The sequence below is a fragment of the Brassica oleracea genome, chromosome C8, assembly GCF_000695525.1.
Source record: "Brassica oleracea var. oleracea cultivar TO1000 chromosome C8, BOL, whole genome shotgun sequence".
NCBI lineage: Eukaryota > Viridiplantae > Streptophyta > Magnoliopsida > Brassicales > Brassicaceae > Brassica > Brassica oleracea.
In genome coordinates, this window is record NC_027755.1 from 35,301,616 (window position 1) to 35,324,886 (window position 23,271).

A 23,271-nucleotide genomic window follows, 5' to 3' on the forward strand; every position below is an offset into this window, starting at 1 on the left:
TTTTTTTTACTCAAAACTTCGACCCACATGATCCGCAAAGAAAGATTCACATACCCGCACCCGTCCCGCTCCGCCCAAGTTTGCGGGTAACCCGCGGGACCCGCGGGTAATATAAATTTTAATAAAATAATTATTTTAATTATATTTTAATTATATAATACTTATTTTCTAATAAAATAATTAAATTATATATTATTTTCTGAATTTATAGTATTTTATATATTTTTTACGAAAATATATATATTATTTTTTGAATTTTTTTTGTTTTTTTTTTATTTTTTTGCGGATTAGCGGGTACCCGCGATTCAAAATCGACCGATCCGCACCCACCCCGCGTAGAATCGAATCGACCCGCACCCGCACCCGCATGTTGAATTTTTCGAAATGGCCGACCCGCACTTGCCCCGCAGCGGGTCAAACGGAGCGGGACCCGCGGGTAAAAACTAAAATTTCCAGCTCTAGGTGGCTTAGAGATCTATCTACCGTACGCTTGTTGAATTGAAGATCTATAACCAAGAGATATGTTATGGGTTCGATGCCCACATACCAGGATCCATATGGTCAATACCACCACATAAACGTAAACATGTGTCCCATCGTTTTGTGCAATAAACCATAAAAATGTCAAATGTTTCTTCTCATTTACCAACTTACCACGTCCATACAGTTCTGGGAGTGACAAAACAGAAATGCACTGGAGAGAAATAACATATAATGAAACTCGAAAAAGGAAGACCTTCCTCAGACAGAAACTTACAACAAACATATGAGAACTACTACATTGTCTCTTGTTATTACAGAGTTGAAAGGGTTTACATTAGACTCCTCACTCCATCAACTTCTTTGTATTATTCCACCTCTAACCACCATACGGTAAGCTGCACGAAGCCAAAATAATTTAGTTAATTATAATGAATATACCTTTCTTTTATTTTTATTAATTATTTTCGTTTCATAATGTATACAAACAAGTGACCAGCATAAGATGGTTATTTAGTAAATATAATCCCCCTTTACTTTATAAATTATTTTCTTATCATTGAAAATTATTAAATCAAGAGAACCAAAGGTGGATAATTAATTTAATTACCCGAGCCTAAGGGAGATATCGGAGCTCTCGGAGTCAACAGGAGCGCCTGTGGAGTTTCCGGCGTTAGTAATGGACTCCGATGAGTGTCCTTCCTCGTACACGGCAGTGTTCTCTGATTCACCTCCACCGTATCTTTCATGCACATTATTGTATATCTACACCGTCACCAAATAAAACTTCCTAATTTAACATTTAACCAAAAATATAAAAATACACAACAATCGATACGTACCTGCTGACCTAGTCGCTCGTTCTCTTCCGTTAACTGTGTCCCCTGAAAAATCAAGATTTGATCATAGAAAAGACAATGAGAAAACTTGAATTTTGAGTTTTTACTGGCACCAAATGTCTTGGTCTTCTCTAGAGATTGAGGGATGATTACTTTTATCTAGAAATAACCAATTATAATAATTTGATCTGAAACAAAATAATATGAAACAAAAATCAATCTTGAAAACGTGTTATAAATATTCAAAATTTTAATCAGAACCAGGTTAAATCAAATCAAAAGAGATTTTGATTATTTAAGTTTCCATATTCCACAAAACAATCTGAAAACATAGAGAGCGCAAACCAAAACCATCCTACATGCAGCTAGGACCGAGTTTCCTTTGTTTTTAAACTATACAATTGAAATTATTAGCTATTATTTTACCATTATATATAAATACACTTTTAACCACGCTAATCACTTGGTTTAACCAATTATCTCAAAGTATCGTCGGAGATATGTGTTAAAGATAAAGAGTAAGATGCGTACTTGCTGCCTTAGCCGCTTGTTCACGTCCATCAGTTGCATTCCCTAGGAAAAGAGAAAATTGTAACTTGTTATTGCCAAAATTATTTGAATCAAGAAGTAAAGATAAAACGTTGTTTTGCTTTTTACCTTTCTTTGAAGATAACTGATCTCATTCATAATCTTTTCACTCTGAAACAACATCTCATAGTAGTTAAGTAACATAGTCGTCTTATTCATAGTATCATGGCGTTACATCTTTTAACATCTAAATTTTTAACAACCTTGGTTTCAATTACGCGAGTCAAACCGGATTCAAGGGCCTTTTCCAGCTGTTGAAGTTCTTCAATGTTAAGTCCTTGAAGTTCCTCTCCTCTCATTTGCCTGTATATGATCATATAAACACATGCCGTAAGAAAATGATAATTGTTTAGAAATTTAAAGAATGCGCATATATTTGGGTACCTTAATCGGTGGCTCTTTCCCGCAATCTCTTTGCTCAACAGGGCGTGATCGCTGTTCTCGACCAGCTAAATGATAACATTAAACAAAACCATAATCATCTAAGCTCAGATCTCTACACATGACTAACTGTACATGCATGTCTGGCTTCAAAAAGCTCGCATGTTTTTTATCATGTAAATATGATTAATTGATTATAAAGGTTTTGAACCAAACGACCATTACACAAAGAGAACTACAAACCTGATCGTCTGAGCCTCACATCTCTTTAATACTCTTAGTTCGTATGGATCGACTTTAGTATGAGTTCAGTGTCACTAAAATGTAGTCTAATCGTATGCAATAAGTATAATGCTCTAGTCCTACCATTAATATAATATTTTAGAGCTTCTTGACCAAAATGCATGTACTTGAGTATAATCTGAAAATGGTAATTTAAACACAATGGCAAGCTAACCTGTAACTCAAGAGATGGTTGATCTAGCTTCTCCAAGTTCTTTGACTGCAAGTTATGCCTCTCTAACACTTCCCTCATGCTTCATTATATAATGCAAACACATTCCAGTAAGTATTTTACTATATAAGACTGGAAATTATCTACTTTTCTGTTATAAACAGCGTAATTGTTGATGCTTCCCAGTGCTTTAGATATAACTAAACATCGATGGACAATGTACACACAGAAGATACACAACCTAGATTACAAAACACAATTTAATCCAGAGACAAGACATTATTTCATGTTAAGCACTGAAGTTTTTTAAAGACAAGTATATACATATATGTGCGTGTGTGTATAGATGTCCCCGAAGATAGGAACTGAACTGATAACCCGTGGGTCAGAAATCCAAAACCGTATCTTTATGATATGATAAGTCATTTTTAGATTCCCAATATATCTATAACATATCCAAAAAGCCTCTGACATTTACCAACACTAGTAAAGATTCCAACCTGTTTATTATTTTTATTAATCACTTCTTCAAGAAAAAGTTCCCAATTTTCATACATCCACATAGATATGTATATACACGTATATAATGTTATTTCTGAACTTCTAATGGTATAAGGTAACCACAATTTTTAATGAATATGACATTGATGGCTTCCGTATGTATCCACAATAACTCAATTACAGATTTCTGCAACATAAAGGTATATAGCATTTGTGCAGATTATTAAGATTAAGATTATCTTGAATATTACTGTACTTAGATACCTTATTTTGACTAAATAAAGAGTTTACTATAGTTTTACAGAAATGTTATTTTTGGTCATTAATATTTCTTATATATAAAGTTAGTGGTCCAGTAAGGTTTAATATACAGTAAACTTCTAAGACATCTAAAAACTCTTAAGCTTCTGTCTGGATCTAGAGACGTTTCCTTCAAAGACTTGGAGAAATCTAATGACAAAGAACTATAGTCATAGCGAAGTTAGAGAGAAAGACCTGGAGCTACAAAACTCAAAGAGCTTTCCAGTGGAAGAGAAGATGATGAGAGCAACATCAGCGTCGCAGAGAACGGATAGCTCTTCAGCTTTTTTGAAAAGACCTCTTCTTCGTTTTGAGAACGTTACTTGTCTCGCCGTCGCGTTGTCGATTTTCCTGATCTGAATCTTCTCTCTCGCCATCCTTAAAAAAGGAAAGAAAAACCCTAGAGAAAGAACTTTAAGTTGATCCGCAAAATCCCAAAAGGGATTAATCTGATGAACAGGAGGAAGATCTTGAATTAAGATTCAAAAATGTGTGATGATTAAAGAGAAGAGAAAAGAGAGAGAAAAAAGGAGGAAGAAGAAGAACCCAGAAGGAAAGAAATTGTGAGTGAGAGGAGAGAGAGGTGTCTTGCTAAAAAGGGAGACTTTAAAGAAAAGAGAGAGAGAGTGACAAGACGACTGAAATGGAAAGAAAAATGTGTTCTTTTTGCTAAATTTAGAAGAATAATACTATGATTTTGAAGACAGTAAAAACCCTAGTTTTTGAAGATTTGAAAGGTAAAGAGAAACTAAAATCTTTGTAAGATTTAAATCTAGATGACGAATCCACAAAAAAATATGTCAGATTCGGGTGTACTATGGGCTTCCAACTCAAAACTAATTGGCAATTAGTGAATTGACCATAACCCTTTATATATTACTTAATATCTCATTGATTGTCCAATGTGGGATACATATCTCTTAATACCCCTCCTCGAGATGATGGCTCTTATCAGCCAGAAATCTCGGAAACTTTTTAAGACAGTTATACTCGGTCGAACGAGTCAATTACGACCTATATACCCGGTCGGGTAGGGTTAATATTAATTAAGGGTTTAACTTATTAGGATCTGGGCTCTGATACCATGTTAGATTCGGGTTTATTATAGGTTTCCAACTCAAAACCAATTGGCAATTAGTGGATTGGCCCTAACCCTTTATATATTACTTAATATCCCATTGATTGTCCAATGTGGGATACATATCCCTTAATAAAATACAGAGTTAATAGGATCAAACAAAAACTCAGAAAGAAGAAAAAAATTAAATAAAGAGAAAACGCTAAGGGAATATACTCCTTCCGTTTCATAGTACATGATGTTATTCTTTAATCCACAAAAATTAAGAAAATTATTTTTCTCTAAAAAATAGTTTTAAAAATATAATTTAAAAATCATCTAACCAATTACAAAAATGACTACAACATCTAATTGGTTACAATATTTTCAATAAACTTAAAAATAACATAAAAATATCAAAACATCAACTATTTTGAAACAATAAAAAATTTCTAAATATCATATATTACGAAACGGATGGAGTATAAAATTTTAATTTTCCACCTCACAAATGTCAAGGAGAGAAGTAGACATGAGAGGGTGTTGATTGGTGAAAATGAGATATTTTGAGGGAGGGATTTATTATTTAATAATATTATCAACATGATGGGGTTTCTTAAATATTATTTTTGGAAAGCAAAAAGGATTTTTTATTCATTATTACTATTATTTAGATATTGGTTTGTGTGGGGTGGTTATTGGATATGGTGAGGAAATAGGATTTGTAAGTCTCCAATGAGAGAAGTGTTCGTTTGGGTCAGTGGGGAATTTCTTTTTAAAGGGAAGCATAAAATGAGTTGTCTCACTTTATCATATACACTCTTGTAACTAATTGGTCGTGTTCGGTGTAAAAAGTCAAAAACAGTGGCAATTATTTCATATTTATTTATGCAGGTCTCACAATAGCTCCTAATAAATGAATACATTGACTTCACACCCAAAAAACTAAAAACAATTTAACGAAGATTAACCTAGAATTTATAGTCAGAAGCTCATACATTTCATGTTAACGACTCCTTTCAAGTAGAAATTAGACTAGGGGTTCAAAGATGCAAATTTTCTGAGGATGTAAAAACTCGCCATTACCCAATACTCACTCACTTGTTATAAATTGCTATAATAATTTTTTTTTGTTACAATGTAATTCTTAATACTTTTTAAAACTCTAAGGGTTAGGGTTTATTCATCATTTTACGTTCTATTACATACTTTAACTTTAAACACTTATGCACTGCTCTAACTTCATTAAACAGACCAACCTCACTGATTCCGTGTCCACAGTCATTCTAAAATAAAATACGTGATAAAGAAAAAAAAAGATTAAAGGGGACGGGGGGTTAAAATAAATAAATATTTTAGTATGCTTTATGCGAAGATATAGTGAACAGAGGGACCCTCGTGCAAAAGAGTAATAAACACTGTCGAGTGTCGACCACTATAAATTATTTAGAAGGGGGACCCAAACCAGACCTGAAGCATCCACCAAGAGAAATCTGATTGGAACACGATCAACTGTCCGTACAGATTTTATTTTAATGAAAAGTTTGAACAAAACAAATAAAATAAAATAAAGAGATACTCCACAACTACTCAAATCAAACCGCATTATAGTCTTTATTACCTTAAGAAGTATACAATCATTTATAGACATTTACACGTGGCTCGTAACGTTCGCTTCCTACCTTATCTCCCCCAATGCATATATCGTGCTAAGCTTATTTTACGTTTGTCTTAAGCTTTACCAGCTGCATACTGGCCCCTATTTAAAATTTGTTTTAGACTTCCATATTATTTAAGGGTATTTCCGGATCTTAATGGATTTTGAAGAACAACACATTAAAAATTCACATGATGGTTTAAGTTGACATACTATCTCATCTCATCTCATGTAAATAGGTTGTTATACATCGCAATCGACTAGATGAAAGAGTATTCGGTATTGCACAAGAGAACCAAACCTATATAGTCCAACTACGCAAGAAACGTTTTTCTCGTTTAGGATTCAAAGTTTAATTAACTTACTTTTGAATTTGTGTTCGTTATGTCGTTATAAACCAAAATATGCTTCTTCGTGCCTTATTTTAGCCCTTACATTTTCAATATTATCCTCTATTGTATTCAACAATCTTTTTTTTCCACTGGCCTGTTATAATCTTCATACAATAGCATAATCCAAAATTTCCACATCAATACAATCTTTGTTCCAGAAAGACAACCCAGTGGAGACCACAAGAAGGATGAAGTTTTACCACTTCTAATTTCATGTCTGTGGAACCATTTAGCTAAATCCCAATATTGTAGGATATTCCTACACATTTAAAGCCAGGCTTTGTTTTCTAACATACAGACCAAAACAAGTTCGTGAGCTGTACATCAAGACACAAGAACATATGTGGGTTGTCCGTCAGTACACAAAGACATTCGTGGACTATCCGTGAAGATCGGAAATTTATTTCCCTAAACTATCTATAAAGATTGAATTAAAAAGAATCCGCCAAACACACGTTAAACAGAAACACTATTTACATCTATCTCTTAACAAATTTAGTCCCAGTCCATTTTTTTGGCTTACTGAATCTTTTTCATGCTACTTTGTCTTTTTCTCTGGTGTTGACCAAAGAAAAACAAAATTAATTTTTCTCGACCTCTTTCATACAAACTTTGTCACGGCCATTTTGAAAACCCAAAACGTCCATGAAGGCAACCAAAGATCGGCCAGAAGTGAATCAAACCCACTTTACTTAAGATTTTCTTAAGCTTTTAAGCCTTTTGTAAAATATCTTTAAGTATGGATAAGTGTAGAAATGTGTGGAACATTGTAGAATACTTAAGGGAGAAGACACTTCATGTGGAAGTACGTAAAGGTGAAGTATCTTCACATGAGGGAAAAGATCTCAACCGTTTAGATCGGTTTGATCTGAACCGTCCTTTGGGGAGGTGAAAGTGTATATAAAGGGGGTCACCCCTCATTTATAAGATACCAAGTTTCAATAAGAAAACACTTCCATAAGCTCTGATCTCTCTCTAAAAACGTTCATACTCTCTCTCTAAGTGCTGATCGATTTATCCGAAAAGTTGACTTAGCAAATCACAAAGGTGAAAGTTGCTAAGGCCGCACGTCCTGATTGCTGCGAAGAAATCAGTCCGTGACAACTTGGTGTATAAATAAACACAAAAACTGTTTTTTTTTTGTGCACACACACACACAAAAACTGTTAAGAGTTTAAAATAAGTCTTTCCACAAAAGACTGGCGTATAAACTGAAACGCTTCAATCGGGTTGCTGCACGTGACTAAATTTCCACAAAATCATTTGTATTTTGAAAACTTAGCAGTACGAGAAAAAAAAAAAAAAAAAATTAGCAGTACGAGCCGCACGTGACACAGTGTTCTCACACACTGTCAAAGTGTCAGAGTTTCTTTTATGAGTGGACTCGTGACCTTGCCCAACCTCTGAGTAACAATGCCCCTAACCTTTTAGCTATTTTTAGGCCTCAACAGACCCTACTCAGTAGTACTCACTGACACTGAATCAAACAACAGTGACACTTACTAAAAACAAAATCCTAATGGGCTTTTTACTGGGCCGACTTTGTAAAGCCCATTTCATGGATTTCATCTTTACAATGACCTTTTCTTTTTCTTCTTTCGCCCGATCTCGAAATGTCGACGGAGATGACGTGTACGAGGCTGACGATCCTCACTGTCGCCGGAATATTCCTTCAGATCATCGGACTTTCGATTTTCGTCTTCGGATTCTTCCCCGTCAAGCCGACTCTCTCTGGCGTCAGGTAACCATTTTGGCTGCGAAGGTGAATCTACTCCATTTGATTTTTGCTTTACTCTCATTTTCTTCTGTTTGTATGTTGAATCTCAGTGGCTCGGAGAGTTATCGTCATCCTCTCTGTGATCCTGCGCCGAATAAGAACGAGTCGGAGATTCATCCTGAGAAACTGAGATTGCTCTACCAGGAATCGTCTGGCATCTCTTCTAGATATGATCGATTGATTTTGATGGTATGCACTTGTTGTTAAGATGTTAAGATTGTGAGAGAATGTTTAAGAGTATTGAAAGATGCTTAGTTTAGGTTATAGATGGTCTTCCTGGGGAGTTTGTACTGGGGAAGGATGGTCAACCTCCATGGAAGGTGTGGAAAGAGTCTATGCCTTATACACAGTCACTGCTGGCTAGTGGAGATGCAATTGGTTACCATGCTAAAGCTGCTCCTCCAACTGTTACAATGCCGAGGCTGAAGGTGTGTGTGATCTTTGATGTGGATGATTATGGTTTAAGAGGACTTGAGTTATTAATTTTGGTGTTTTCAGGCAATGGTTTCTGGAGCAATTGGTGGTTTCTTGGATGTGGCTTTCAATTTTAACACGCAAGCCCTCTTAGATGACAACCTTCTTGGTAGCTATTGAGTTTTTTTTGTTAATGTTTCATGTTTGCAAGCATATGCAATTTGATAGGAATGCTGTGCTCCAAATGTTACCAGGTCAGTTTCTTAGGATTGGTTGGAAAATGGTGATGCTCGGAGATGAGACATGGATCAAGTTATTCCCGGGGCTATTCATGAGACATGATGGTGTTAGCAGTTTCTTTGTGAGTTTCTGTGTGATAGTTTATTTTTTATTCATGTCGAATAGAATTTTCCCTATCTGTGTGATGGTGATATGAGCAATATATGTGTGTTTTCAGGTCAAAGATACAGTACAGGTAGACAAAAATGTGTCCCGCCACTTGCCGAATGAGCTTAACAATGATGACTGGAATCTCTTGGTTAGTTACTTGACCGCCAACTGATTCGTCTCAATTTCCTGCGATATGTAGTAGTGATTTCGAAGCAAATCCCTTGAGTTTTACTGTGCTTTGTTCTTACTAGATCTACCCCTTATCAGATCCTTCATTACCTTGGCTTGGATCATGTTGGACATACTGGCGGCCGTAACAGGTCTTTGCTAGTCTCATTACACATTTTTGAGTAGAAAGGTTGTATGTGCAGAGCATCTTATTATTTGTTTCTCTGTTGTAGCCCCTTGATGGCTTCAAAACTCAAAGAAATGGATGATATAGTTAGAACAATGCATTTAAAAGCCATGGTGGATCGTAGCCATGATCAAGGACGGACCCTTTTGGTGAGTACTTTTTGTGTTTGGTGGTACTTATGTCGTAGTCATCTTAGTTGAGTTTCATTTACAGATAGTAGTCAGTGATCATGGCATGACTGAGAACGGAAATCATGGAGGATCTTCATATGAAGAAACTGACTCCCTAATGCTCTTTATTGGCTTGAGTAGCAATATTTCTGATTATGCTGGCGCTACCAATAATTTAGCTTTCCAGGTAAAACAGTCATTGCAATTGTTGTAATATATTTGATTACCTTTTTTTTAAACAGTCAAGCACCTACCTCGTTTGGAAAGAGTATTGATGACAATAAGTTATTCATGATATGAAACCAATGGAATATTTTGATGTAGGTAGATTTGACGCCAACATTAGCTCTTCTATTTGGTGTGCCGATCCCAAAGAACAATGTTGGAGTCCTTGTCCCAGGAACACTTGATTATTTAAGAGGTTAACCACTTTTGAGCCCTTGTAATTTCAGTTCGAACCTGTGGGAACGCATCTGACTGTTTTTTCTTTAACGTATGGAATCATTTCAGATTTTGAGCAACTACGGGCACTAGAACTGAATTCATGGCAGTTACTCAGGCTAATGCAAGCACAGTTACCAAATTCCTTGTTTGAAGGCTTCTCCTGCAAGTGCTTCGTTGACGGAGTTTGTGAGGGTTTTGGTACGGATATTAGTGAGTGCTCTGGGGATAAAGAGAAACAACTTATTTGCTTATTTAGGAACGCTGCTGTCCTCCATGGCATTTGGAAGTCCAAGAAGCTAACAGAGTGCGTAATTTGTATGGATGGCTTTACTGGCGGTGCTCCTCATGACTTTGAACTCCTTAAAAACTAACTCCTTGAATGGCTTTCATGTTAATAGGTCTAGTGCCGCTGAAGACTTCAACAGAGCTTTAGATGCATATAACGCCTTTCTGAAAACTGCAAGTGAGTGGTTAGCAAGCAAAACCACTGAAGTATGTTTGACATCTTTTCTTAGAATTCTGTGAACATTATTTTGGAAAACGAACGATTTTCAATCTTCACTAGTTTCCAAGTCTAGCAAATCTGTAGTATTTCAATCTAACGATTTTAAATATTCTCTCTGTTGGCAGAAACCAGTTTTCTTACTGGGTCTTGGAGTGAGTGCCATGATTCTTTCGTGCGTCGTCTGTGCCACTCTCTTTCTGTCCTTATTCAAAGAGGTTTACAATGAGCCGAAGGATCAAGTCTGTAGTTTGAATTATCTGTTGAATTTGGAAGAGGTGTTCATTTTGGCAGTTCTTTTGATCCTCGTTATAAGTATGGGATCTAGTTCAATGGTGGAAGAAGAGCACTATATATGGCATTTCATGGTATCCACATTCTATCTTCTGTTACTTTTCAAGACAGTAAAGTCATTCAGTTTCTCCAAAGGGCTGAACTCACTTGGAGAGTATAGAATCGGTTCAATCTTCCTGCTTCTTATATCTGGTAGACTACTGAGAGGTTGGCATCAAGGAGGCGTGAACTGGACTTACTTTCCTGATATTTCTAAGTGGCTAGAGCAAGCTGGCGGTAGTTATGTCAAATGGATCCAGCTAATCTCGAGCTTTCTTGTTATTGGTCTAGGATTATTCACTCTCTTTCGAACAGGGTCGAATAGAAAAAGTGTCCGCATCCAAGCTTTTGTTTTCTCAATTTGTGGGTTCCTAATTCTGCTGCATGCCTGGAGATACAAGGGTGATATGTTTGGAACCGATAATGGAGCCACCGTAACAGCAAAAGTTATCTATCTTCTTCTTTCTATATCTGCGGGTGGAGGAGCTTTAGTTTTACCATGGTCTATGCTAAAGAAAGACAAGTCATTTCTAGCTGTAGCAGGTGATTGCTTGTATTTGATTGGCTCTGCATACGTACTATGCTGGTGTCTTCTACAGCTGCTTCTACAACAGCCGATCAACTCAGGACCCATACTTTTGCTACTCATCCAAATCTTAGCAAGTTCATGTCTTTCCTCTAAAGATGTGCATGTCAACGAATGTGTCGAGGTTGGTTTTAAATTTGGTTCTTTGTTCGTAAATGATGCTGCAAAAAGCTCATCAATTTAAGCTTTCCTTCTTTTTTATAGATTGCTGCACTCTATTACATGGGAATGGCAGGTCACTTTGCTCTTGGAAACAGCAATACTTTAGCAACCATCGATGTTGCTGGTGCTTTTATTGTAAGCCTCTTTTTCTTTTCATTTTGTAAACCCAAAAACACTGACACATTCGACCAAACTCTTTTTCTCAGGGAATCTCTAGTCATTCTACAATACTTTCTGGAATCTTGATGTTCATGATCACCTATGCATCTCCCCTGTTGTTCCTTTTATCCTTGGTGATGTACATTGGTGAAAAGTTAAGAAACCATTCACACTTGGCTCACTCCGACACGGATCTAGGACAACTCTTGAAGCTAAAGCTTGGTCTCCCTTGTCTCGTGCCGCTCTGCATAAATTCAATACTCTTGACGGCGTATACTGTGGTCCTGCTACTCATGAGGAATCACCTTTTTGTGTGGAGCGTCTTCTCTCCCAAGTAAGTATTTGCTTCCGTCTTGAAACACATTATTGCTTTAGGTTAACCGGTTAGGGGTGTTCAGAACTAGTAACCAATGTAAAAATGAAATCTTTATACACCTTACCGGATTTGATTTAGGTTCTGTTGCTGATCGGATACATCTTGATTGAATCTGTTTGTGTTTTTTTCGGTTTAGTTTAATTGAATTGAACACCCTTAACCAAATCTCATTAGACCGATAGAAGAAATTGTTGTTGACTAGTGGTGTTGGTGAACAATGTGAACAGGTATCTGTACGTGTGTGCAACCACTGTTTGCACATACGTTGGAGTTTGTATCGTAGCTGTTACAGTCGCCTACGCTCTCTCCGTCACTACCTTCCTTAGAAGCAAAACACAACAACTGGTGGTAGACTCGTAGTTTAATTATGATTTAATTTTAGAGGTGATCTATCGAATTTACAGTTATTAGTTTACAATTTTGCTACTGCTAGTTTGCAGTTATGTTTAACTTTTGAGAGTATGTTTAATGTCTAAATTAATTAAAGTTGGATATATGGTTTTGACTTTTTAAATGAACAGATTGTAATAATCTTACTAGATTATCAGGAAAAAAAAAATCAAATGTAAATAAGAAATTCTTTACTAGCATGAGTACATGAACTCTAAAATCCAGAGACAAAACCAAAACTAAAAATATAGCAGCAATAAACTGATTATAAGACCTGTAACAAGATGAAACTCAGATACAAGTTATCAAGCAAAATGTAACAGTGGAGGTTATTACTTATTATCATAAAATTCATGAAGAAGAAGAATTGATTGCAAAGCACTGTTAGAGAAACATGAGATTCTCAACCTGACCAGGGAAGATAGACATTGTCCTACGCTTCCAGTCTTTATCCCAAAGGGGAAGCTCCTCATGTTCTGTAATTCCTTCCACGTCCACCTTTCTCACCCTCTTTTTCTTGGGATCATATATAATACAAAACATAGAAAGTCGATTCCTGCAATTCCTTTGGTGCCAAAACAAACTCCCCTGCATCATCACCATCATCAATGGCACAAAACACTTGAAACTTTGTATTATATCCAGACAATCTCGGCAAATCGAAAAACGTAGAGGACCATTCATGTTTAACAGCATCCTCCAAAACCCACGATCCGATTTTACCATACACAGTGTAGATAAGAGCAAGCTTACCATTGTATCTAGTCATACTCGTAAACTTTCTCGCTCTTCCTTGCGGTACTCTGATAACATCAAGCTTCTCAGACCGAACATCAAAGCTCATAACGCCACGTTCCTTACCAACGACACTAGTAGTAGTACCCGTCCCAAAACAAGCTCCGTAGTATAGAACCCCGTCTATACATATATGAAGAGACTCTGAAGAGTAGTGTGGAGGACAGTCTTCAACCGTCCTCCACGAACTCTCCTCTCCCAATCTCAAAACCTGAGGCTCTTGAGCTATCTCGTGCTTTCCTTTAGTCATACACAACATTTTGTAATCACAGCCGATGGGATCGTACCCCAAGTAGTGGTACAAGGACTTCCTCTGAGAAGCGAACTTGGGGAGAGTAGTGGACCGTCTCGTGGTAGGTATTGGGGGTCCTATGGACCTTGTCGATGTATATTGTTAACGTCATTAGATTACCATATTTGTGTAACATATATCTTTGTATATAAGGCATTGCCTTGACGAGGAATCAAACAAGAAACCCTTTTACAACTTCTAAGGTTCTTGACATGGTATCAGAGCATTAAACCTAAATCTAGGTTTTCTGGTTTCGATCTACTCTAAGCCCTACTTCTCCTGAACAATGGTTTCTACAGAAGAATCCTCTGCCACAACGGGAACAAAGTCTCGCCATGAAGTAACTCGGAGAACCATATCTCCGTATGATCTCACGGCATCAGACAATCCCGGAACAGTTATCTCACGCCCTGCTTTGCGTGGACACAACTACGATGAATGGTCCGCAAGCATACGCTTGGCTCTGAAAGCCAGAAAGAAGTTTGGTTTTGTGGATGGATCTATATACTCAAACCATCTGAAGATTCTGAAGACTATGAAGATTGGTGTGCCAACAACGCTCTTGTGGTGTCATGGATAAAAGTCACCATCGACGAGTCTCTTTGTTCATCGCTGTCTCACAGTGATGACGCCTCTAACTTGTTGACGCAAATTCAAAAGCGTTTCGCAATGAAGAATGGATAACGTGTTCAAAGACTTAAAACAGAGCTGGCTACTTGTAGACAACAAGGGACACCTATTGAAACCTACTTTGGCAAACTCACAAAGTTGTGGACAAGCTTGGCTGACTATCAACAAGCCAAGACCATGGAAGAGATTGCTAGAGAGCGCGAAGAAGATAAACTGCATCAATTTCTTATGGGAATTGATGAATCACTTTACGGAGCCGTGAAATCATCACTACTGTCACGAACTCCATTGCCGTCTCTTGATGAAGCTTACAACGTGCTGGTTCAAGATGAGGAATCAAAATCATTGGCTCGTCTACATGAAGACATATCGAGTGGTGTTAGTTTTGCCATTCAAACGCCAAATAAGGCTCGTTCAGAACAAGATACACGCAGTGGACCACTTAAATGCACACTGTGTGGTAAAAATGGTCACTTGGCTGAGAATTGCTTCAAGAAAATTGGTTATCCAGCTTGGTGGGGTGAAAGAACAAGAAACAAACCTAATGCCTACCCAAGTTCATCATCTGGAAACACACCTTCTCGTGGTAAAACTACAGAATCTGGTCGAGCAACTCATGCGTCCATGGAACCTTCTCAGGCTTCAGCTAACTCGCTCATCACTTCATCTGATCGTATTGGGTTCAGTGGTCTCAGCGATCAACAGTGGCAAACCTTAGTCCACATGCTCAATGACCGCAAACCTCAATCGCAGGGACATCATTCAGGTATGTCTTTCATTGACTCATGGATAATAGACACGGGTGCTTCAAATCACATGACGGGTAGAATTGAGTATCTCACTGAGATCTGTGATATGGCACCTATGATGATCAAACTTCCGGATGGGAGATACACAACTTCAAATAAACATGGAAAAGTTTCTTTGGGATCTTCTCTTACACTTAACAATGTGTTTTTTGTGGATGGTCTCCATTGCCATTTGATCTCAGTCTCACACTTGACTCGGGAAAAGAGATGTATATTTCAGATTTCTGATCGACTTTGTGTTATCCAGGATCACATCACACAGACGCTGATTGGAGCGGGTGAGCAGCTGAATGGGCTATATTTTTTCAGAGGAATGGATGTTGCTTCGGCAGTTTCAAAAACGGCTTCACCTACGCAGCAGTTGTGGCACAGTCGGCTGGGACATCCTTCTTCTCAAGCTTTAGATATGTTGCGGTTTTCTGATTTAAGCAATGGTGTTTTTGATTCTAAGACATGTGAAGTTTGTATTCGTGCAAAACAGACAAGAGAATCATTTCCTTTGAGCAGTAATAAAACAACTATGCCTTTTGAATTAATCCATTGTGATTTATGGGGTCCTTACAGAACTACTTCTATCTGTGGATCAAAGTATTTTCTCACCATTCTAGACGATTTTACTCGAGCTGTTTGGGTTTACTTACTGTCATCGAAACAGAATGCACCAAAACATCTCAAAGAATTTGTTGCTTTGGTTGAAAGACAATTTCCGACTCAGGTTAAAACATTGCGGAGTGACAATGGGTCTGAGTTCATTTGCTTAAGAGAATTCTTCAGTGAAAAATGTATCATTCATGAGACTTCATGCGTGGGAACTCCGCAGCAGAATGGTAAAGTTGAACGGAAACATCGGCATCTCCTTAACGTCGCCCATGCTTTGATGTTTCAGGCCTCTCTTCCAGTTGAGTTTTGGAGCTATTGTGCCTTAGCAGCTGGCTACTTGATCAATCGTACACCAACTGCAGTTCTAAAAGGCAAAACGCCTTATGAGATTTTGTATAACAAGCCACCTCCGATGCAACACCTCAAAGTATGTGGGTGCCTCTGTTATGTTCGTAATCAAAAGACTGGAGGAGATAAGTTTGTAAGTAGGACAAACAAGTCAGTGTTTCTTGGATATCCTTTTGGTAAAAAGGGCTGGCGTGTTTATAATATTGAAACTGGCATCATCTCTGTCTCACGTGATGTTATTTTCTGTGAAAATGAATTCCCTCTTGCTTCAACCTCGACTGATTCTCTCCCGGTTTCAGTGGTTCCAGTTGAGCAGTTTCAGTTTGATATTCTCGATGATCAGGAAACTTCAGTTCCAGTAACAGAAATGATTCCTACAGTCCCTTTACTTGCAAGCTCAGATTCTGCTGACACAACACAAATATCTGATGATACGAGTAATCACGACAACAATGTTCTCCACAATACTGATCATGACAATGTGGAGCACGAGTCCACTACTCCTGCAGATTCAGTAACTTCTTCTGAGACATCTGTAACTTTGGACGCACCGGCTGAACCAACGGCTCTAGGTCGTGGACTTAGACACAAAAAGCCACTTACAAAATTGGCGGACTACATTACTACACTGCTCCACCAGCCACCTCCTTCATCAACACCATATCCGATTGATAACTACATCTCTAGTGCTCAATTCTATGATAAGTATCAGTACTATCTTCTGGCAATCACTTCTACTGCTGAGCCTATTCATTATAAGGATGCAATTGAAGATGAGCATTGGCGAGATGCTGTTACAGATGAAATCGTGGCTCTTGAAGACAGAGACACATGGACAGTTGAGACCTTACCACCAGGAAAGAAAGCTCTTAGCTGTCGCTGGGTGTTTAGATTGAAGTATAACGCAGATGGCACACTAGAGAGACATAAAGCGCGACTTGTAGTATGCGGAAATCATCAAACAGAAGGTATTGACTATACTGAAACGTTTGCACCGGTTGCCAAAATGGTCACGGTTAGAACTTTTCTTCAACAAGCTGTCTCACTTGATTGGGAGGTTTTTCAAATGGATGTACACAACGCCTTTCTCCATGGTGATCTTGATGAAGAAGTCTATATGCAATTTCCTCCTGGTTTCCGTACTGATGATAAGACAAAAGTATGCCGTCTTCGCAAATCGTTATATGGTTTAAAACAAGCACCTCGGTGCTGGTTTGCGAAACTTGAAACTGCCTTGGTCGACTACGGGTTTAAGAAGAATGTCAAGGATTATTCGCTATTTATATATGAACATGGTACTGATCGTATACATGTCCTGGTCTATGTTGATGACCTAATCATTACTGGAAATTCAAAACCAGTGATCGATCAGTTTAAGGAGTACCTGTGTTCATGTTTTCGGATGAAAGACTTAGGTATTCTTCGATATTTATTGGGTATTGAAGTTGCGCGTAGCCCAGCTGGTATGTATCTCTGTCAGAGAAAATATTCTTTGGATATCATTGCTGAAACAGGCCTTATGGGAGCCAAGCCAGTTTCGTTTCCTCTCGAGCAAAATCACAAACTTCTACGTGATGAGGGTGAACCAATGACTGATCCGTTCCGCTATCGTCGCTTAGTGGGTAGATTAATCTATCTTGCCACAACAAGACCCGAACTAAGCTATGCTATCCATGTGTTATCTCAGTTCATGAACAATCCGAAAGCTCCTCATTGGGATGCAGCTCTCAGAGTAGTTCGGTATCTCAAGAACAGTCCAGGGCAAGGGATTCTTCTCAAAGCAAGTACAGAGCTCACAGTCTCTGCTTGGTGTGATTCATATTGGGGAGGATGTCCTCTCTCACGCCGTTCATTGACAGGATGGTTTATTCAACTAGGTGACTCTCCAATCTCATGGAAAACGCAGAAGCAGGACGTTGTTTCGAGGTCTTCTGCGGAGGCTGAATACCGCGCAATGGCTGACACAGTGAGCGAGTTACTTTGGCTTCGCGAACTTCTTCCGAGCTTGGGCATTAAGATCAACGGACCAATCACTCTGCACTCTGACAGTCTTTCAGCCATAAATCTTGCCAAGAACCCGGTTGGTCACAAACGAACAAAGCATGTTGGTATGGATTGTCATTTTATCCGTGATGAGATACTTCGTGGGATTATTGCTACTAAACATGTTTCGACAAAGACACAATTAGCTAATATATTAACGAAAGCTCTTGGACGCAAGGAGTTTGAAGTTTTTCAGTCCAAGTTGGGTGTGTTTAATCTACACACTCCATCTTGAGAGGGGGTATTGGGGGTCCTATGGGCCTTGTCGATGTATATTGTTAACGTCATTAGGTTACCATATTTGTGTAACATATATCTTTGTATATAAGGCATTGCCTTGACGAGGAATCAAACAAGAAACCCTTTTACAACTTCTAAGGTTCTTGACAGTAGGGTTGTATACAGTGATTTCAGAAGGAGGTCCGTAGCAGATCAAACCGTGGATAGATGGAGGAGCAGAAAAGTCTCCAGGGTGTGCTGTGAGGTAAGTAGCTGTTACAGAGGCTTCGAGTGTATTCTTGGTTTGAAGTGAAGAGAAGAAGAAGCAGTCTTGGCCATAGCCTTTGTCACGTTTGAATGCGAAGATGAGAGTATTACTACTACTACTACGACGTTGTTGGTTTGAAGAAGACCAAAGCTTGTTGAATTCTTGGCGGCTGATGGTTGATGCCCAGAGCTTTGATACGCACGTTAGCCTCGCTAGGGTTTTGACCGGGAACCGTTTGAGTATCTCCATTAGGAGATCGGAAGGAAACGGATCTGAGTTTGTTGTCTGGTCATCTGAAGTATTTTTCTGTTTTGAAACAGTGAGTGGCTTCGACGATTGCGTCGCTGGCTTTGACTCTGTCTCTGCCGTTTGCAAGCTTTGATCTCTCTCTTTTTCTTTTCATGGCGGAGAGGGAGAGAAGAAACAAAGGGTGTTTGTTGTGTTGACTTTGTTGCAGAGTAGGGAGAAGAAGAGATCTAGGTGCGTTTGCGTTTTGATTATCGATCCCGCGTTATCAAACGCGTCAGATGTGTATTATTTAAAATTGGTTAAACATGCTGTCGTTTTAAACATTTAGACGAGAAAAGAGTGGTGGGGTCTGAGGAAATAAAAACGGCGAACGGTTTTATTACGAAAAATCGAAATGAGGCTATAAAAAGTCGTCTCAGCAAAGAAGCAAAGTTGTTTGGTCTATGGTTTTTAGATGGCAAAACGTTCTCTTAGGTTGAAATAGACAATATAGTAAAGCCCCTTCTTGATCTGGCCAAGCTTTCTTCGACTGACTGTTGTTACTTGTAACGCAAGTCTCTAAGATGTTACACATTGCTTGCACAGATTTATGATTTTAACCGGGACTTGAGATATATTGGGATTGCACTGTTCACAATATTCTCAGAGAAGAGAGGTTTGTTTTTGTTTGTCTTTTTTTTTCTTACTAGCTATTGGTGTATATCTTGTTGCTAAGCAGTTATGACTCTTGCTTGCTTGCTTGCTTGTCTTCCAGGAAGTTTGGAAAGTGTCAACAACGGCAGGATCACGATGAGTCAGGAAAGGTTCTTACATTCATATCATTGTCTTGTTATGTTTATCTGTATTTTTCTTGAAAATGCTTTCAGAGTTCAAAGAATCATAACTCAAAGTCAAGATCAATCCGTAGTTCAGCGCCAGAACTGAGAAGAACATGCATCCTCTTTCGACAGAACATGGGGTCAGGAGACCGCGGCGGAATCTGTAGCTAATGAGCTTGTTCTACATTCCATGGAGGGCATCAAAGTGAATCCTCTAATTTAAAGAGTAATTTTGGGCTTAGTGTGTGGTTCAGAAAATGATCCAGCGTCGATCTCTTAAGTATTTCGTTATTATTTGTCAAATCTTTTCTCACACACGTTTACTTATTTCTGAAACCTCGTAAGGCCACCATTAGTCTGGGTTCTTAAGAGATGGGCTCCACCATTTTCATAAAACCCAGCTCCTCCTCCTCTTCTGCAATAGGCGATTTTGGTTGGATTTTTTTACTGTTCGCGGATCCCAGTGACACATGGCGACACGCGATTGTTTGTTTTTAATTATTATTTTTTTTTAAATCAGACCCAAAAAAAAGAAACTAAGAACCTTTAGCGTTAATCATGCTCTAAGGCCATCTTTATCCCACGAACACATTAAAAAGTTTCTTAAATTTTTTTTTTTTTTTTACTTTTTGTCTAAAAAGAAAAATTTAATTAAAAAACCCACCAATCGCGAGCCGTCACTGACAACAGTGGAACCCACGAACAGTGCACAAAACCCACAACAAACGTCTCTTATTTGGCACACATAAGACACGGTTTTATTAATTTTCGTGCGCCCCTTAAAATACGCTAGTATGAGAGCGATAATGATGCTCTAACAAACTTTACCAACTAACAGTATAATATTAATTTTTTCATTCGCACGTTTTAAACCAGTTAAGTCTCAGGCTCTCAGCCTCCACACAAAAAGTTTCCTCTCTGGCAATTGTTTTGAATAATAAGCACATAAGTAATTTGCCCCCCCCCCCAAAAAAAAAAAGCGCATAGGAATATTTCGTGACAAAATAAGACAACCATACAAATGTATAATAGTCCCAGCATCTTTATTGCGTTTAGTCCATTCAGCAATAGCGGGCCACCACGTGTCAGTGAAATCCACGAACAGAACAGTGCACAAAATCCACAACAAACGTCCCTTATTTAGCACACATAAGACACGGTTTTATTAATTTTCGTGGCCCCCTCCTTAAGATAAGCTCGAGAGCGATAATGATGTTCTAACAAACTTTACCAACTAACAATATAATATTAATTTTTTCATTCGCACGTTTTAAACCAGTTAAGTCTCAGGCTCTCAGCCTCAACACAAAAAGTTTGCTCTGTGGCAATTGTTTTGAATAATAAGCACATAAGTAATTTGCCCCAAAAAAAAAGAAGCACATAGTAATATTTCGTGACAAAATAAGACAACCATACAAATGTATAATAGTCCCAACATCTTTATTGCGTTTAGTCCATTCAGCAATAGCATCCCCCCTTCCCTCCAATATCCCAAAGGCCAATTGATATATGTATGTGTATATATATATATATTATTATATTTTTGTCAGAATGTATATAACCATCACAGCTCACTCACAAATAATCATCAAAATACAATAGGGAAGATAAACATGTCGACTACATTTACGATGGTCGGCGGTGAAGGTCCTAACAGTTACCAACAACATTCTAAACATCAGGTTTTTTTATTAAAATTATTATACATTTAGCAATCATTTCTTTTGAGCTTAATTAGATATTGATTACAACACATATATGGTTCATTAGGGAGCATTGCTTGAAGCTTCAAAGGAGAGGATCAACGAAGCCATCTCCACTAAGCTCGACATTGATTTCACCTCAGGTCTCATTAGCATTGCAGATTTCGGTTGTTCCACTGGACCTAACACTTTCGCCGCCGTACAAACCGTAATAGATGCCGTGGAACACAAGTATCAAAAAGACATTGAGTTCCAAGTTTTCTTCAACGATTCTTCAAACAACGATTTCAACACTCTCTTCAGGGCACTTCCTCCTGCTAGAAGATATTTTGCAACTGGAGTTCCAGGGTCTTTCTTTGGTCGTGTTCTTCCTAAGAACAGTTACCATGTGGGAGTTGCTTCTTTCGCACTCCATTTCGTATCCAAGATTCCTAAGGGAGTTAGAGAGCGCCATTCTCCAGTGTGGAACAAGGACATACATTGCACCGGATTCTCAAAAGAGGTAGCGAACTTGTACCTTGATCAATACAAGATAGACGTGGGGAGTTTATTGAACGCGAGAGCTCAAGAGCTCGTCTCCGGTGGATTGCTATTGTTTCTTGGACATTGTCTACCAAATGGGGTTCAAATGTCCGAAACGGTTAATGGAATGATGATTGATATCATTGGATTTTCTCTTAATGAAATTGCTAAGAAGGTTAAACAAATTAAAACACAAAACTTTAATTCTCTCTTTTTTTAATCTAGTACTAATCAATACTATAACATATGCGGTTTTTGTCTTCTAATAAAAGGGTCTTATTGATCAAGAAAAGCTCGACGCTTTCAAACTGCCTGTCTATCTTGCACATGCGGATGAGTTGAAGCGGATAATCGAGAACAACAAATGTTTCAGGACCGAAGTGTTCGAAAAAATTAGCCATTCAAAGGAAGAATATCAGTTAGACTCGGACTATTTAACGCTCGCATTTAAGGTCACGGTTGGAGGATCTGTCGCTTCATACTTTGGCGAGGATGTGATGGAGAAAACCTATGAGATTGTGAAGGAGAAGACAGAAGAACTACTTCCTCAGATAGCCAACGCCAAACCCGGAATGCAATACCTCATTGTGCTTCGAAAAACCTGATTTCCTGATCAACGTAGATCTATGAGGTGAGATCATTCTGAGACAATGTTTACCATTACAATGATGTCTTTGTGTTCTTTTTTCATGGTGTTGATTCTAATGTCCAATAAAATATTAATATGAATAACTATAAGTGATTAGATTCCACCGCAAAAGAATGTAACTATAACTGTTGAATTAACACTACAAGAAAACAGCGGCTTACTGAGGGAAAAAATCATCGGTATGTCGTCGGAATAACATTATTCCGACGACATAGCGACGAAAAAAGTCCTCGGAAATAACTCCTCGGAAATTCATCTTTCCTCGGAAATCCCTCGGAAAGTTTCGACGGAATTCCGAGGAAACCCTATTTCCTCGGAATTTCCGAGGACCACAAGTTCGTCGGAAATTCCTCGGAATATTCCGAGGAAGATGTCGTCGGAATATTCCGAGGGATAAACTTCCTCGGAATATTTCCAAAATTAAAAAAGAAAATTATAAATTTATTTTTTTAAATTGAAATTCGAAAATATAAAATTAAAATTGAAATAGAAAACATATTTAAAATACAAAAAATAATAAAATAGTTTTTATAAATAAAAAAAATGTTTAATAAATACAAAATTAGTTTTAATAAATATGAAATCATCTTTTTATAAATACAAAATAGTTTTTATAAAT

The 23,271-nt window shown here is 37.9% G+C and overlaps 5 protein-coding genes and 1 long non-coding RNA gene across 9 annotated transcripts in view; 3 read left to right on the forward strand and 3 right to left on the reverse strand.

The window, feature by feature from the left end:
- Positions 1–619: 619 nt before the first annotated feature.
- LOC106307775 (MADS-box protein SVP) lies at positions 620–4,137 on the reverse strand. Its single transcript, XM_013744826.1, has 9 exons — positions 3,739–4,137; positions 2,746–2,824; positions 2,292–2,356; positions 2,111–2,210; positions 1,977–2,018; positions 1,851–1,892; positions 1,323–1,364; positions 1,091–1,245; positions 620–878 (listed from the first exon to the last, which is right to left on the reverse strand). The coding sequence occupies exons 1-9, from the start codon at positions 3,918–3,920 to the stop codon at positions 860–862; spliced, it is 726 nt and encodes a 241-aa protein (XP_013600280.1). The 5' UTR covers positions 3,921–4,137; the 3' UTR covers positions 620–859.
- Positions 4,138–8,247: 4,110 nt separating this feature from the next.
- On the forward strand, positions 8,248–12,906 carry LOC106307674 (GPI ethanolamine phosphate transferase 2). 3 transcript variants are annotated; one of them, XM_013744688.1, is made up of 16 exons: positions 8,248–8,390; positions 8,477–8,615; positions 8,687–8,854; positions 8,925–9,009; positions 9,095–9,201; positions 9,298–9,378; positions 9,498–9,550; positions 9,632–9,734; positions 9,799–9,942; positions 10,080–10,176; positions 10,266–10,503; positions 10,598–10,691; positions 10,830–11,744; positions 11,825–11,917; positions 11,989–12,275; positions 12,545–12,906. In XM_013744688.1, exons 1-16 carry the CDS (start codon positions 8,263–8,265, stop codon positions 12,675–12,677), a joined length of 2,865 nt encoding a protein of 954 aa, XP_013600142.1. In that variant the 5' UTR covers positions 8,248–8,262; the 3' UTR covers positions 12,678–12,906. The 3 variants fall into 3 exon arrangements, with proteins under 3 accessions (XP_013600142.1, XP_013600146.1, XP_013600145.1); XM_013744692.1 differs by lacking the exon at positions 12,545–12,906 and having other exon boundaries at positions 11,825–11,906; positions 11,989–12,054; XM_013744691.1 differs by lacking the exon at positions 8,248–8,390 and having other exon boundaries at positions 8,682–8,854.
- Positions 12,907–13,230: 324 nt separating this feature from the next.
- LOC106309276 (F-box protein At2g21930-like) lies at positions 13,231–13,761 on the reverse strand. Its single transcript, XM_013746319.1, has one exon. The coding sequence runs from the start codon at positions 13,759–13,761 to the stop codon at positions 13,231–13,233; it is 531 nt and encodes a 176-aa protein (XP_013601773.1).
- Positions 13,762–18,516: 4,755 nt separating this feature from the next.
- LOC106309278 (putative F-box protein At4g38870) lies at positions 18,517–19,174 on the reverse strand. The gene has a single exon (XM_013746322.1). It carries the CDS (start codon positions 18,958–18,960, stop codon positions 18,517–18,519), a length of 444 nt encoding a protein of 147 aa, XP_013601776.1. The 5' UTR covers positions 18,961–19,174.
- A 232-nt stretch (positions 19,175–19,406) lies between these two features.
- Positions 19,407–20,291, forward strand: LOC106310872. The gene is made up of 3 exons (XR_001263877.1): positions 19,407–19,452; positions 19,546–19,615; positions 19,715–20,291. It is a non-coding gene; the product is annotated as an uncharacterized LOC106310872 (long non-coding RNA).
- Positions 20,292–21,325: 1,034 nt separating this feature from the next.
- LOC106310155 (probable S-adenosylmethionine-dependent methyltransferase At5g37970) overlaps positions 21,326–23,271 on the forward strand; it is a 4,386-nt gene continuing 2,440 nt past the window's right edge. The window contains exons 1-3 of one of the 2 annotated variants that reach the window (XM_013747366.1): positions 21,326–21,460; positions 21,549–22,178; positions 22,276–22,634. In XM_013747366.1, coding sequence (XP_013602820.1) covers positions 21,392–21,460; positions 21,549–22,178; positions 22,276–22,608 — 1,032 coding nt within the window. In that variant the 5' untranslated portion in view covers positions 21,326–21,391 and the 3' untranslated portion in view covers positions 22,609–22,634. Of the gene's footprint in view, positions 21,461–21,548; positions 22,179–22,275; positions 22,758–23,271 lie in introns of those variants that run through there. The other variant, XM_013747365.1, reaches the window with a different exon arrangement.